This window comes from Cryptomeria japonica, chromosome 10, assembly GCF_030272615.1.
Source record: "Cryptomeria japonica chromosome 10, Sugi_1.0, whole genome shotgun sequence".
NCBI classification, from domain to species: domain Eukaryota; kingdom Viridiplantae; phylum Streptophyta; class Pinopsida; order Cupressales; family Cupressaceae; genus Cryptomeria; species Cryptomeria japonica.
Genome location: NC_081414.1, coordinates 674,509,340 through 674,524,189, shown reverse-complemented (window position 1 = coordinate 674,524,189; position 14,850 = coordinate 674,509,340). Strand labels below are relative to the sequence as shown.

General features: G+C 35.3%; 1 protein-coding gene across 1 annotated transcript in view; it reads right to left on the bottom strand.

Moving 5' to 3' along the window:
• The window catches only part of LOC131077041 (nuclear pore complex protein NUP58), a 77,081-nt gene extending 62,745 nt beyond the window's left edge, over positions 1-14,336 (bottom strand). The window contains exon 1 of the mRNA XM_058014405.2: positions 14,034-14,336. Within this exon, the coding sequence (XP_057870388.2) occupies positions 14,034-14,248 (215 nt within the window). The 5' untranslated portion in view covers positions 14,249-14,336. The remainder of the gene's footprint in view (positions 1-14,033) is intronic.
• Positions 14,337-14,850: the final 514 nt, after the last annotated feature.

The window sequence follows — 14,850 nt, the reverse complement described above, 5'->3', positions numbered from 1 at the left end:
AAAAACCTCAATGAGAAATGCTGTTGGAGACTACTGCTCCAATCCAGCCTCACAATGAAACTCTGATTACACTGTTTAGGGCACCAACCCAAGGAGCACCAACCCCTGATTTAGGTAACCAACCCGAGAAGCTACAACCCCTGCACTGAGCTACAACTCAATGAATACAAAAACATAATCATTTACAAATTAATAACCTTGTTACAAATGGATTTTGTAACTCTTTTGCAAATCTCACTACTGGATCTTCTATCCAGTTAACTGTTGGTTCTCTACCTCACCCACTTACTGCTGCAATCTTATCTCCTGCTGCAACCTTATCGGCTCAGCCTCTTCTCCTCCTTTGTCGGTTCTCTCTCTCTGCCTGTTCTCTCTTCTTTCAACTGCTCTGCTGCCCTCCACTGGTACTATCTTCTGCTAGTTCCTTCTTGCCTACTCTGCACTCTTCTGCAACTCTTCTCTACCGGTTTGGTCACCACCGGTTATCTCACTATTGTTGGTTGAACTCTTCAACCCTAGCCTCTCACACACACACTCAGTCTCTTTTCTGATACTCGTTGAATATTTGACTGATTTGCTCTCATATGCAGAAGCAACGCTCTTCCCTTCAGCAGCACAAACAATATCTTTGGCTCGCATACATATAGCCAAATTTTCCCACCAAGAGCAACATTCAAACTTGGCGCCTTAGGGTTTCTCATATGATCTCGAGGCATATCAAATCTAATCAGATTTCATTCAATCTGATCTCCAATACAACCACCTGCACAACATTGCCATTATCGTGCCTCCCAAAACACGTTTGCTATGTTTAGCAAACACCGACAATCAGTTGACGAGACACAAGATCAATCACCATTAATGGTTCGCAAATTTCATCACCAACCTCATCCTGCACCTGGACACTCTGCATCGATCATCTCAGTTCGACCTTCCTCGAGCCGCACACCCCTACAACGTTTCTACAACACTTCCCATGATTTACGAGGTCTCCAATAAATGTCGACCAACTCTGTAACAACCTCATTGATGCACACTCCATCTACTACTGCATGCATGTCCGCCATCTTGACTCCACGTGGCACCATTGTCGACATCCACCTTAGCACATTGTTTATGTCGGTTCAGACTTAGTCACCAACCACACAAACATACCGGTTCACTAACCTTACCGGCACAAATCACCTTGCCGGTTATCCTTCCAGCCAATGTCTTTTGGGTCATGCCGATATATCATGTTTGCCTGATCATCAAACATGTCGGACCTCAGCAGCCATCAGGAGTAACTCATCATGTGTACCTTCATGAATGAAGGTCGTTCACTTCTGCTCATTCTGTTCACTCTGCTGCATACCAGTGATCACCTAGATGACTCCATGTCATCATCATCCAACGCTCTGCACCTGTGACAACACAACACATCATCTGCATAATGGTAACTTCATGATTGCAACAGCAAACCTCATCTTCTCCTGACTGGATCTCTTCTTTGACGGTTTGCCAAGATGGCAAACTCATCAATTCAACTCTCCTTCTTTGTCCCGGTAGCACACCTTGTCCTCACACACTAATTCGGTGTTCATCTCTGATTTCATGTACCTGAGGCATCTCTGTGATTTACCGATAGATTCGGTTTGAGCCATCAATCCCCTGCCATCTGCATTGTCAACCTATCACTTAGCCTTGTGATAGCTTCTTCATCCGGTGGGAGTCCCGCTAGTTAACGTCATACTAGCAATCTGGTGGCCTGCTCATACTTCACCTCCGATGTTGATGTGATTCAAATAACATTCCACCTCTTCATCACAATCAACAGCCCATCAAGCAGTCTCTTCATTTCGGTTGTATGCAACACCATGGCAGCAACCTTTTACTCATTGATCACTTAACTGCACCACAAGCATACCAATACATACCAGTTCATCCTTTTGCGTTCTGATGATCACCTGGTTGTCCTGCTATACCAGTTGACATCAATCTCTAATGCCAACAGCCTCTTGCTCACCAGTTGACATCAATAAAAGTTATACCTGTAACATCCTATACCGGTTGACATCAATGACAACACAATGCCAACACACTCGACCATCAATTCATAGCATTGGACGGCAGGAGGGAATCTAGCTGTCTTGATGATTCCACTATCAATCATCTTCTTTGTTGTCGTAGTGGGCTTGCTTGTATATGCTGAGCTTTGGAATCTCTTGCAATCAAACTTTCCAAGGTTGGTATCTCCTATGTTGCTCCAATGAGACGTGATCTTTGTCTCCAACATCTTGCCCTTTTGATCTTCCTTGATAAGTGCTTGATGTGCACCAGCCCCACTTGACTCTGGCGCTGCCATTCGTCACCTAAGAGAGTTGTCTAAGTTAGGTTTATGGTGAAGAACATTCAAACTATTGATTTCAAGCTTAGGAATGATGATTAATGCCTTTAATGTTAACTATGCTCTAAGCTAATCTAAGAATGAATGATTGAACATTATTAATTACCTATTTTCAGTATGCTCATTTAAACTATCTAATGAATTTGCAGCCTTAAAGAGGTCTAATTCAACAACAAAAAATCAAAGATTGACATAGATCAAACCTGTACCTAATTCTTTAGCAATCTGTATGTCATACTTACCTCTGATTTTCTAATTTCTGATCTTGAATTGATGCCCCTGATCAAAGGATATGACTGAGAATACTCAGCAAGCCTGTTGGTGCTGAAGGTGAGTGAACAAATTCGGCCTTCTTATGATAAATTCACTGCACCTTAGGACAAATTCGCCAATGACACTAATTGTAATCACTGATTTTGCTCTCGAAATTCACTGTTAAAGAGGAAATTTATGCTTAGATATGCTTCCTTGCTGAGTAGATTCGCTGTCTTCTTGATGAATTTTGCTGCCAATGCTGATTGAATGGCTGGTAAGAGGAGTAAATTGCTTTGAATCAATGATTGAAATGACTAAATGAATGCCTCTTTGTAGGCACCTACAGGGAAAGGGTGTGTCTCTTCCTAGGCAGGCCAACTTGGTTTGGTGAAATAAAATTAATACCATCCTTCTAAGGTGGCCGACTTGATACTCATTTAACACACTTTTTGTTTGAACTTATACCTTGGTGCCCAAAATTCATATTCGATTGATCTTCTTAATGAGCATTAAAGAGAAAATTCGCTCCAATTTAAGAGCAATGGAAGTACAATTCATGAAGTTCGCTCCAAATTGGGAGCAAAGGAAGTATCTTTTGTTGTTGTCTAGCTAGGTCAGATCCTTTCGAGGGCTGACCTAGTGCACAAAATACGAAGTGGCCTGTCGGCCTTGGCATTTGGATATCTCAATTGTATGAGTCTAATTTGGGGCAGGCCCTATTTGGGTGAACCACTTGTGTGTAACTTGTGATTAAGTTAATTGTAACTTGCAACTAAGGGAGACTCATATGTAACTTGTAATATATAGGTCTGACCCTATCCTTGGCACCAAAAGTATATGGCCGACTTGAGGTCTATTAGGAGGTATTGATTCATATATATGCAAGGTCATGATTGCATCAATAGACATGAATTCAGCAACATGAATGACATGTAGTGTGCTCGGGGGTGACGATAAGAGCTTATCATCTATGGTTGGGAAGGCAACAGATCTGATGTTTGCCTATGGTTAACGAGCACTACCATAAAATCAACATCTTCTAGGTGAAATTCGCTCCAAAGTAGAGGCAAAGGAAGTGCCTTTTAGTAAAATTCGCTCCAAATCATGAACTTGAGAAGTTTGCTCCAACTTGGGAGCAATGGATGTGCTTTTAAAGGAAAATCGCTCCAAATTGGGAGCAATGGAAGCTGACTTCAAAAATTCGCTCCAAATCAGGAGCAATGGAAATCGCTCCAATTTGGAAGCAATGTGTTAGAACATAATGTTATTAGGGATCACATCCTTATAACATTTATATATATTTTCTAATATAAGGTTATAAAACCTTATATATTATATGCTTTATAAGCATATCCCATTTGAAATAATTATAATCTAATAACTATTAGATTATCGATTATTTATGAGTGGCGGTTATTGAAAAGGTGTGACTAGTGAAGCCACCCTTCCTCCTATATTTAAGGAGGTTCTCTCTTATTTGAGAGGTGTGGGAAGTTGGAGCTTTATGGTGAGTTGTATCACTATGCACAAAAGGTATTATTGGCCATGCGGAAGAATTGGAGGAGTATCCCCAGGTTCAAGTCTATTTTATGATAGACTATATTTGTAAGTGTTTTAATAAAATGATGCTTTATGGGGTTTCTTACCCGAAAGGGTTTTCACCATGTACATCTTGTGTAATGTGTATACTTATGCATGTATGATTCTTATTTCATTTATTTTATATCTTGTTTATAATGATTAGTATCCTAATATCCTAATTTCTAACATGGTATCAAAGCCAATTAGGCTATACTAATCATTTTTACAGGTTATACAAGAAGTTATGTAGAACTTGATGGGATCTTTTTTACACTCAATCAACATGTGCAAGGTCCTTTGCACAACAATTTTGGTGTGCAGTTTCTACTCTTTTTTATAATTAATTTATTAAAAGTCAAGTTAGGAAATTCCAAGCAATTTTTTAAGGTAATATTTAAGAGATTTTTCATACCATTTTTTCCCCTAACTAATATAGCATATAGTTGTCATTGCTAACTATTTGATGGTTAAGTGATAGATTATTTTTCTTTTAGTATTACATTTCATAATCCATTTAAATTATAATTGAATTATATTATCAAAACTTTAAACAAAGATATCAATTTATACTATAAGAAATTAACATTTGAAATGCTTTATATTTTTTTAATGACCGATTCTTAAATCCTTTTTCACATTATTTATATTTACATGATCCATCCTTATATTTATATACATACTAGCTTAGAAATATTTCATTCATATGTTCTCCTTAATTTAAACGAGAGAACAAATGTAAACTAGAACATCTACATATATATACTTCGTCATTATTATGTTTCTTCTTATCTCGATGGGCAACCTTGAAATAAAGGAAGTCACATGCATTTATCTCTTTTTGAATACTTACCTGCCTATGTTGTATAAAGGAACACGACTCTTTGTCAAAACATATGACACTTGAAAACAAAACGACTCGTATCAGAAATGTAGGTAAACAAATATAGATTGATATTTCATTGCCTTTCTCCTGCTTATCAAGCATCTCATTCTCCTTCCACACATCCAAACTACAAAAGATTAGTAATTGATTGTCGTTGCCTGTAATATGTGAATGATTGCAAAGTGCAAACTCAGGAACTCAAAATGTGATATGGTATTGATTTGCTGCCTAAACACAAATGCCCAATCAACCAGAATACAAAAATGTGCTAGATCAAGTTATGACTATGGAAACTAAATTTAAAAGAAACTCAAGTAATAAGGTTAATGATACACACATTTCATCCACTGTAAGGGTTCAAACACTATTTTCTGTCCATTAATCCAAATTTATAAGAGGTGAAAAGGAAGCTTCAAGACCATGACAACAAAAAAGGGAAAGGTTAGCGACCGTCTACCACCAAAGCCAATTGCAAAAGACTAAAACAACATGTTACCATTTTTTTATTGAATCATCAATGAGACTTTCACTTATGTCGTCCTATCTTGTGTGATCGTGATATTTTTAATGTACACGGTGGCTTGTGAACTACTGAAGTTTGTGACATTGATCGCATTGATTTTGTGGACACAATATTTAAACTAAGGGTATTTTAAGAATGAACTAGCGGAATTGTACATATATCGATACATTAAAATTGAGTATTAAGGAGACTATAGGAGTAGAGGTTGCTTCATATGATGTTGTTTGAATAGATATGTATACTGTAAAAGAATTACATTTAGTTGTTTCAGATATATCCCATTGAACAAATCAATGGGTTCACTGAGTGTGCAGAATTTAGGTGAATCGAACAGTGAGACAAAAGCATTCCAAATTGCCATGTCAACATGAGACCGTGTCAACCTATACTGTACTTATTCATCTCTTTATGAGTATGTCCCATACTTGCCACATTGACCTTGTGTCATGCATTACGCCTTCATCATGTGACAGGTAGGTGCCACCCTTACATTGTTATGCCACAGATTTTCTATGAAGCCTAGCTGTCAAGTTCAAATGCTGGGTGAGAAGCATTATTCCTTTGGGACCCTCCATTTGCATATGGAAAATAATTAAATAATTTTAAAAATCAATAATCATATATATATATATATATATATATATATATATATATATATATATATATATATATATATATATATATATATATATATATAAACTTAATTGATCATTTTCCTTGTTTAAAATCAGTATTTGTATTTATTTTTGACTACTCACTAGACTATGCATTATTTGCTTAGCTACATGTAGATTCTCAAACAACTTGTACTGAATTGGCTCCTTTTATGATTGATTAAGAAAAATATATTCTAAATAGCCATATTCATTGTTTCATCTAATCATTACAAACTGATTCAAAATCTTCTATAATTCTATTATATAGTTGCACTAATTTCATCTCATTGTATACTAGAGTTATTTCACAAAATATTCGCAACTCTCCTTTTAAAATATACATCTTCATTTTTAGTTTACTTTAAACCATGATGCTAGGTCAAAATGAAACATAAATCATCTTATTGGAGTACTTAATATGTAAGGTTCTTCTTCCACACATTACTATAAGATATTTTGGAAACTATACCATTCCATGGGCACATTCATCCATTTAGTATCAATTTTAATTTAATAATATCAACGGTTGTGTCATGTTGATTTCAAAGAAGTTAATCACGGCCTTTCTACTATTGGCACGAGAATGTCATTAATTTCATAGATCCATGTGTATGTAAGCAATCTCCCCCTATAGAAACATTACACACAAACTTGCACACTCCCATACATGCAAATAATCTTATCATTAAAAATGGTCAATGTAAGAAAATCTCATTGTCTATGATTAACGTAAGATTTTTTTGTCAAACACAATATTGAACATACATGTATCTGAAAAGAATATCCTTAAGAGGGTTGCTTCCACAATGTTATAAGAGATGGTGTAGACTTGTACTTCCTTAGATCACCCATTATAAGTGTTGATATTTCATATTTTCTTTATAAAGGTGCTTTATAATATATTTTTTGTAGTCATTTAGTATGGGTGGATATAGCCATATCCTTTATTTTTCCCTTTATCATGCTATCTTCTTGTAAATAACTTGTTGATGAGACATAACAAAGAAGCAAGCACCTCATAACTAATGATGGTGTTGATCCTTCCATATAATGTTATAATATGTTTGGTGCATCTAGTCCCATTTACTATTTTCAAGTTGTCCTCCCAAATTAATTGGTATAATAGTGCTCTGAGTTGCATTACAAAATACTCATAAGTGCACTAAGTGAGACAAAGGGAAGGAACATAATAATTTATCTCCAAATAATATTTTAGAGGATTATATTGATAATATTCCTACTTTAGTAGATTTGATGAACAAATGCTTTGCTATCAAACTATCATAAGGATCATCTATTTATCCATAGATTGAGCATAAAATATTTATCTATGAAATATAAAGGCTATTAAAGTTTCATAAGTAAATTCAAAATTTATCATTAGCATTTTTTTTGGAGATCAAAGATATCTATTGTTTTTGATCTATTTTTTCAATCATACTATTTATAATGGGTGGCCATCACCCTTATAAACTGTCTGGGGAGCAAACCTAGAAAGGATAGCTCACTTGTTGCCTATTTTTTTATGGATCATTACTATATGTAGTAGCATGTCTATTTTGTATTTTAAAAAAGACAACTAATTATTCATGCTATTCTCATGAAAATATATGTTGATCTTGTTGCTACCAATCATTGGACTATACTTTATATTTATGAGGAATATTATATGATCTAGGGCAAATGACAAATGCATAATATTATGTTCTTTCTTTGCACCAAAAATCAAATTTAATTGATTACTATGATGCTAACTATATTGTTTCTTCTATGGAGAGGTTATGCCTTCAAAACATATGGCGCAAGTGCTATTACATGGATGGTGCAATACTTTGAGAAGAAGACTATCTTCTATGTGTTTTTGAATCAAATGGACAAAATATGAAAGTAGCTCCTGAAGAATCAATACGGCCTTGAAGATTTATGGAAGAGTTCCATTTGGATACATGTAAAAGTACCATCTTACTTGAAGTTACTTTACTCCTAGAAAATATCATTTCTAAAGATCAAAATGAACCTTGAAGATCATGGGCACCTCACTCAAGTGAAAACATTCTATAATAAAGGCACCCTGAAGATCATGGACACCTCACTCAAGTGAAATCATTCTATAATAAAGACACCTTGAAGATCATGGGCACATGCTATATATTGGAATTTTAGCCATCACTTTGAAATCCTTTGTGCAATGATTGGTTTTAGGTGATGCCATTAAGGGGGAGTGTACATGACACCACCTAGTGGCTAAATCCTAGATGTAAGACCTAATAGGCATAAGACCTTTAGGCATTATATGCTCCAAATTCAAATAATGCTTGGCCTTAGGTGATGCCATTGAGGGGGAGTGTGCATGTCAATGACACCACCTAGAGGCTAAATCCTAGTTTTTAAATCCTATGGGTAGGTATATGTCCTAATAGGTATGAAATAAGACCTGTATAGGCATTAGTAAGTCCTTTAAGCCTGCAAATAGGCATATGTAAGTCCTTTTTTTGTTTTAATTACTGCAGGTAGGCATTAGTAAGTCCTATAGGCACATTTGTGCTTTAGTCCTACGGGCATATTGTAAATTCTTCTCCTTGTAAATCTTCCGCTTGTAAAAGAATTGTATTAAGTCCTACAAGCACTATGTAATGAACCTGGGGAGAGGCTAATTTGAGGAGACCGTGGCTCCAATATAAATTTTTAAGACCTCGTAGCATCATTTTTAAAACACTGGGATTATAAATTATGACAAGATGACTTTCATGTAGTTTGGAATGCATGATCTTCATGTTGGCATATATTTGTGTCCCTGTTTATCACTGTCAAAGAAGACCTACGTTACGGGGGTGCTTCATTTTTATGGAAATTGACATGTGAACCCTATTAACATTAAGGGGGAGTGTTAGAACATAATGTTATTAGCGATCACATTTATATATAATTTTCTAATATAAGGTTATAAAACCTTATATATTATATGCTTTATAAGCATATCCCATTTGAAATAATTATAATCTAATAACTATTAGATTATCGATTATTTATGAGTGGGGGTTATCGAAAAGGTGTGACTAGTGAAGCCACCCTTCCTCCTATATTTAAGGAGGTTCTCTCTTATTTGAGAGGTGTGGGAATTTGGAGCTTTGTGGTGAGTTGTATCACTATGCACAAGAGGTATTATTGGCCATGTGGAAGTATTGGAGGAGTATCCCCAAGTTCAAGTCTATTTTATGATAGACTATATTTGTAAGTGTTTTAATAAAATGATGCTTTATGAGGTTTTTTACCCGAAAGGGTTTTCACCATGTATATCTTGTGTAATGTGTATATTTATGCATGTATGATTCTTATTTCATTTATTTTATATCTTGTTTATAATGATTAGTATCCTAATTTCCTAATTTCTAACACAATGGAAGTGCAGTTCATTCAACCACATCTCCTTCATGCGACCCACCTTTTGACGAAATGCAATCAACCATATTTGAAGGCAAAGTAAGAAATCCACTCCAAAACATGAGCAAGGGAAGTTGCTCCAAATTCAAGGCAAAGGAAGTGACTTCAAGAAGTTTGCTCCAAATCAGGAGCAATGGAAATCGCTCGAAAATGGGAGCAAAGGAAGTCACTCCTAAACTCAAGCAATCGAAACCTTATTCGCTCTGAGGCAAGATCAAAGGAAATTCGCTTAATCACAAGCAAAGGAAGTGGTCCTCCAAAAGTTCGCTCCTATTCACAAGCAAAGGAAATCGCTCCAAATAGGAGCAAAGGAAGTCGCTTGAATTGAAGGGCAATGGTAGTAGTTTCAAGTGAGCTTCACTCCAAAATGGGGGCAATGGAAATTTTCATGTACTTAACCAAATTTTGCTCTTGCAACCGGCCTCTTGATGAAGTATGATCAGTCCTCTTGGTAACGAAGGAAACTTTGCATAGCTGACTAGGTTTGTGTAATAAAACCCTTAAATGTTTTTTGATTTTCTCAATAAAATTACAGAGCAAACACAATAAACCGTTAAGGTTAGAGAAATTATCCAAAACAACTGAAGGGGAACCCTTCCACCTTTTGTTCACCGAGAGCCCAATCTGGGAGGGTGAGAGCATACGGTGTTCCGAGGATCGTTAGCAACAAAAACTGAACTGAAATTACAATGCACGAGCGGCAAGCCAGCCCCTTCTATTTATCCAGCAAGATAGGAACTAAACTACTTGGCGATGAACCAGCCAAGGAAAACAACAAGGAATTCAAACACAATCACTCTACCACATATTTCAGCGGGAGGATAATACATAGAAACTATCACTCTACCGCGTATTTCAGGGGGAGGACAATATCACTCAACCACTTACTCAATGGGAGGACAAAAGTTATAAATTGAAATTACAAACACTAAGGCGGCCAAGGCAGCCTCTTCCACTTATGCAGTGGAGATTACAATGAACACTTCAAGTTCAATAATAGAGGTTAGTACTACTAACCAATGATACAAGGATGATTACAATGAAGTACTACAAGCTTACAATAATAGACTATAGCTGATTTCAAGCCACAAACATAAAATAATCAGTCTAATATAAAATACCAGCAACTCCAAAACTAGACCACCAACACTGAAAAGCTCACAACTCACTCCAATCCACTCTAAATCACACCAAGTCTGAAACAAATGAAACTAACAACAAAGGCGATCAATCTCAAACCTCAAACCAGCAACATGGAAGCTTCAACAGTAATGCACGCAACCCGAGACACCTCCCAAATGGTACTGCCTGTTGTAGAATTCAACTTGCAACCAAAAATCACAATCACCACATCCCAATCTGCAAATTGGTGAAATATATCACCCAGGGAGTATAGTTGGATAGAGCCGATACCCAGAATGCAACAATCAACAGGCGGGGAGATATGAATAAAACGATGCTTCAGCCACCACGTCCAACAACACCAAAAATCACAGCAGCAAACAAACTCTCCAAAATCCACACGAAACGCAATCCACAAGAACAACAAGCAATCCACAAAGTCGAACCACAGCTAGGAGTGATATCTCACACTTGAAACTACAAAGGATAATCTAGGAGGTTTTCACCCTCGAAGAAGTCTGGAGTCATTCTGGCAGCATAACATTATAATTTATCTGGATGATCAAATGAGGAGCCAAGCAACTGTTTAAATAGATTTCCGAGTGTGAAATTCAAATCCAAATGCCTCCAAATTCACCCCTTCAAATTTGCATTTCATTTCCAAGGTGGACCCAAGTATGGTGTCCCACTTAAGTCAAAATCACGCCTAGCAAGACCACGATTTTTGGCATGAAAAAACACTTTGTTAAATAAAATAAAGTCTCCACATTCACTTTTGGCATCCCCCTTCATAGCATCAATATTTCGCCTAGCAATCTTAGGAAAACACATTAGGCACAATTCTCAATAAAATTAATCAGTAATAAAACAATTAAATATTAGACCTTAGTATAAGGAAATAATATTTAATTAAATAACTTATAACTCCAATACTGATTATCATTCAAATCAAGGACGAAGCTAAGCGATGAAAACCACTGAACTGAACTGGATCAAGACCCTTTCCAAGACTGCCAAAAATAGAAATGCTCAACTGCCACTTACTAAAAATAGTAAGTCATGAAATACTGCTCTGAAAAGCATGATCTTCGCACCCAGATAAAGAGCTTGGAAAGCTCGGTAAAACTGTACCATCTAGTTAGCCAAACCCTAACTTACTAAAAATAGTAAGTTCGCATTGCACCGTAGAATCAAATGCATGTTATGCCACCCTGAAGTTCATGAAAAACCCAGAAGGAAACCATAAACAGAACTGAAGAATTCCTCCTGACAAACCCTAAAAAGCTTGTGCAGAAATCCACAAAAGTAGGAAACCCTAATTCTCCTTTCCAAATAGCATACAGGTCTCCGAAATAGGCCACTGGATCACTCAATGAGCATCACTAAGAAGGGGACATTATAGTTTGATCTAAGGGACTCCTCCATCAAACTTCCTTTTTATCTTGTTCAACTTGACCTTTTCCATTCAATGATTTGCTACTGTAAGCCTTGATCAATCAGATTGATGATGACACTTACCCTACTCATTCGGATTTATAAGAGAGATACTCTGCTAAGAGACACAAAAGCTTGAAGAAAAGAGGGGATCCCCATTTTGATGGGGTGATGTTGTGAAATGGTCACAACACTAACCAATACTCTTCACAAGATTACTAATTGATGCAAATTAATGAGTCTCCTTCAATATCGATAGCCATTGTACCTTTCTTTTGACATAACCATAAATTTATAGCCAATGCCTCCATTTCAGCTTTGTAGTTGGTAGAGACACCTAATTTTTTAGAGAAAGCCCACATTAGCTAACCATTTTTGTTCCTAATTATGCATCCAACACTAGAAACCCCCAAGTTGCCTTTAGAGGCACCATCAAAGGTCAATTTAAGTCTACTACTTGGAGGGGATGTCCACTTTACAGGATGTCTTTCTAAGTATTGAGTTGGGTTGGAAGATAGAAGGGAAGCTATTAATAATATAATGATAATAATATATATATATATATATGGGCAAACCTAAAATAAATTCAATCATAAGATTTTGACCAAACTCACAAAACTCAAACCCAAACCCATACCAAGCACAATAACTTAAGATTTTATAGTAAATCTTATGTTTATTAAATGTCATATTTAATCTAATCATATTAATATTTAATTCTAATTAACATTAGGTTTTTATCAGATTTTAATATGAATTGTTAAAATATAAAAAAATATATAATTACAATATTCAAATTTAATCATAAATTTCTTACTAAATTTTACAACTCAACTAAATTGTTCTAAAAAAATCTCTTTATCAAAGAGTATATGAAATCGAACCTTGTGATAAAGGTTACGTGCTTTCATGGTTTTTGATCATTTAAATTGCCTTTGAATTTGACCACTATTATTTTACCAAAACAAAGTTTTAAGTTTTTTACCTACATCATATGGGTCTACCGTCTATAGAAACAAATGATAAATTGGATAAAGCCCTGCTGTGATTTATAGGTTAAACTCTCATTTTGTTTGCTTTACATATCGGTTCGATTAAAATGCCTTCAAAATTTATAATTAAAAAAAAAAAAAAAAAAAACTATTGTCTTTCTATATTTTTTTTGAAAATCTAAATCTTTTCGCATTTTCCCAATTGCTCCAAAAAAAATTAGTATTTTTAGTTTATCCATTTTTTCCCAAAAGACTCTTGGGACTATTGTTTTGATAATCAAACTGATCCTAACAATATTGAAGTATCCAACATTTGCAATGCTGTCAATATTCAACTGAAAATCGCAGCTGAGAGCATCCACCGTTCATAGATCACGCCGATCATAAGTTCAAGGTGTTGTTATTACAAAATACCAAAAATAGCCCAAAATTCATGTCAAAATAACTGAATACAATATGATAAGTTGTATTTTATAAACTTTATACCGACGAATTTCAGAACAGACTTGATTGTTTTGCTCAATTTTTTTATTTTTTGTACTTCTTTCATCATTTCATATTTGCTCTTTTTTTCCAGAAAGAAGTGTTGTACAAAGGTCGATTTCTACAAACCCTAAGATTCGTGATTTGCAAGGGCACAATCGATAAAAAAAGGTTCATAAAACAAAAGGAGCAGCATAAGCAACAAGCATTCAGAAGTAATAAATTTAAAAATGAAAGTATGAAACATTCAAGAGGAAGGCGGAACATGAAATGGTACTCGATTTGCAATAGAAGCTTCTGCGAATCAGGATGAATGTCGGCCCACTTGGTTTGATATGTTACAGGCGTTTTTTCGTTGGTGAAGAGATGAATATGTTGTTGGCTTTGCACACTCGGCTGTTGCTGCTGCTGAAAAGAGGGTGCGGGACTCGAACCGAAGCCGCCGAATCCAGAAGAAGGCGCGCCTGGAGCTCTCAACGCGCCGAACGCCATTAATTTCTTACCCTCTTCCTCTTTCTATTTCTTATCAACGGGACCAAATTCAGATAAAGAAGTGTTATTCCCTGATTCAAAACCCTGTTTTTCCATTTACTTATTTAAATAGCTTGTGAATTATTTAAATACATAAAATCAACTTTTACTATCTAAGAATGTATTGTTTTTATATTTGAGTGTGAGTTTTTTCTTCAACATTTTGGATAAAACTATATGATTCAATATTAGAAATAGAAAGCAACAAAATGATAGATGATGAAATTTGATTTGAACACTAAGAAAAAAATAATAATAATTAATAATAATTTAAATTTTGTAATCTAGAATTTACTGAAATAGTATTAAATAAATCAGTAAAATTAAATTAAAAAAAAACAAGCTCTATATCTCAAATTGTCACTAAAAATATTAAAATCTATAACATAAGATATTATCAAGTATTATTTTTACATTTGATCGTGAGCTTTTTCCCTCGACATTTTAGATCAAACTACACGATTCATCGTCAAAAATAGAAAGAGTGGAGAAATGATAGATCGTAAAATTTAGTCTCAAACATAGAGAAAAAAAAACTCACACAATCAAACTTAAAGGTAATA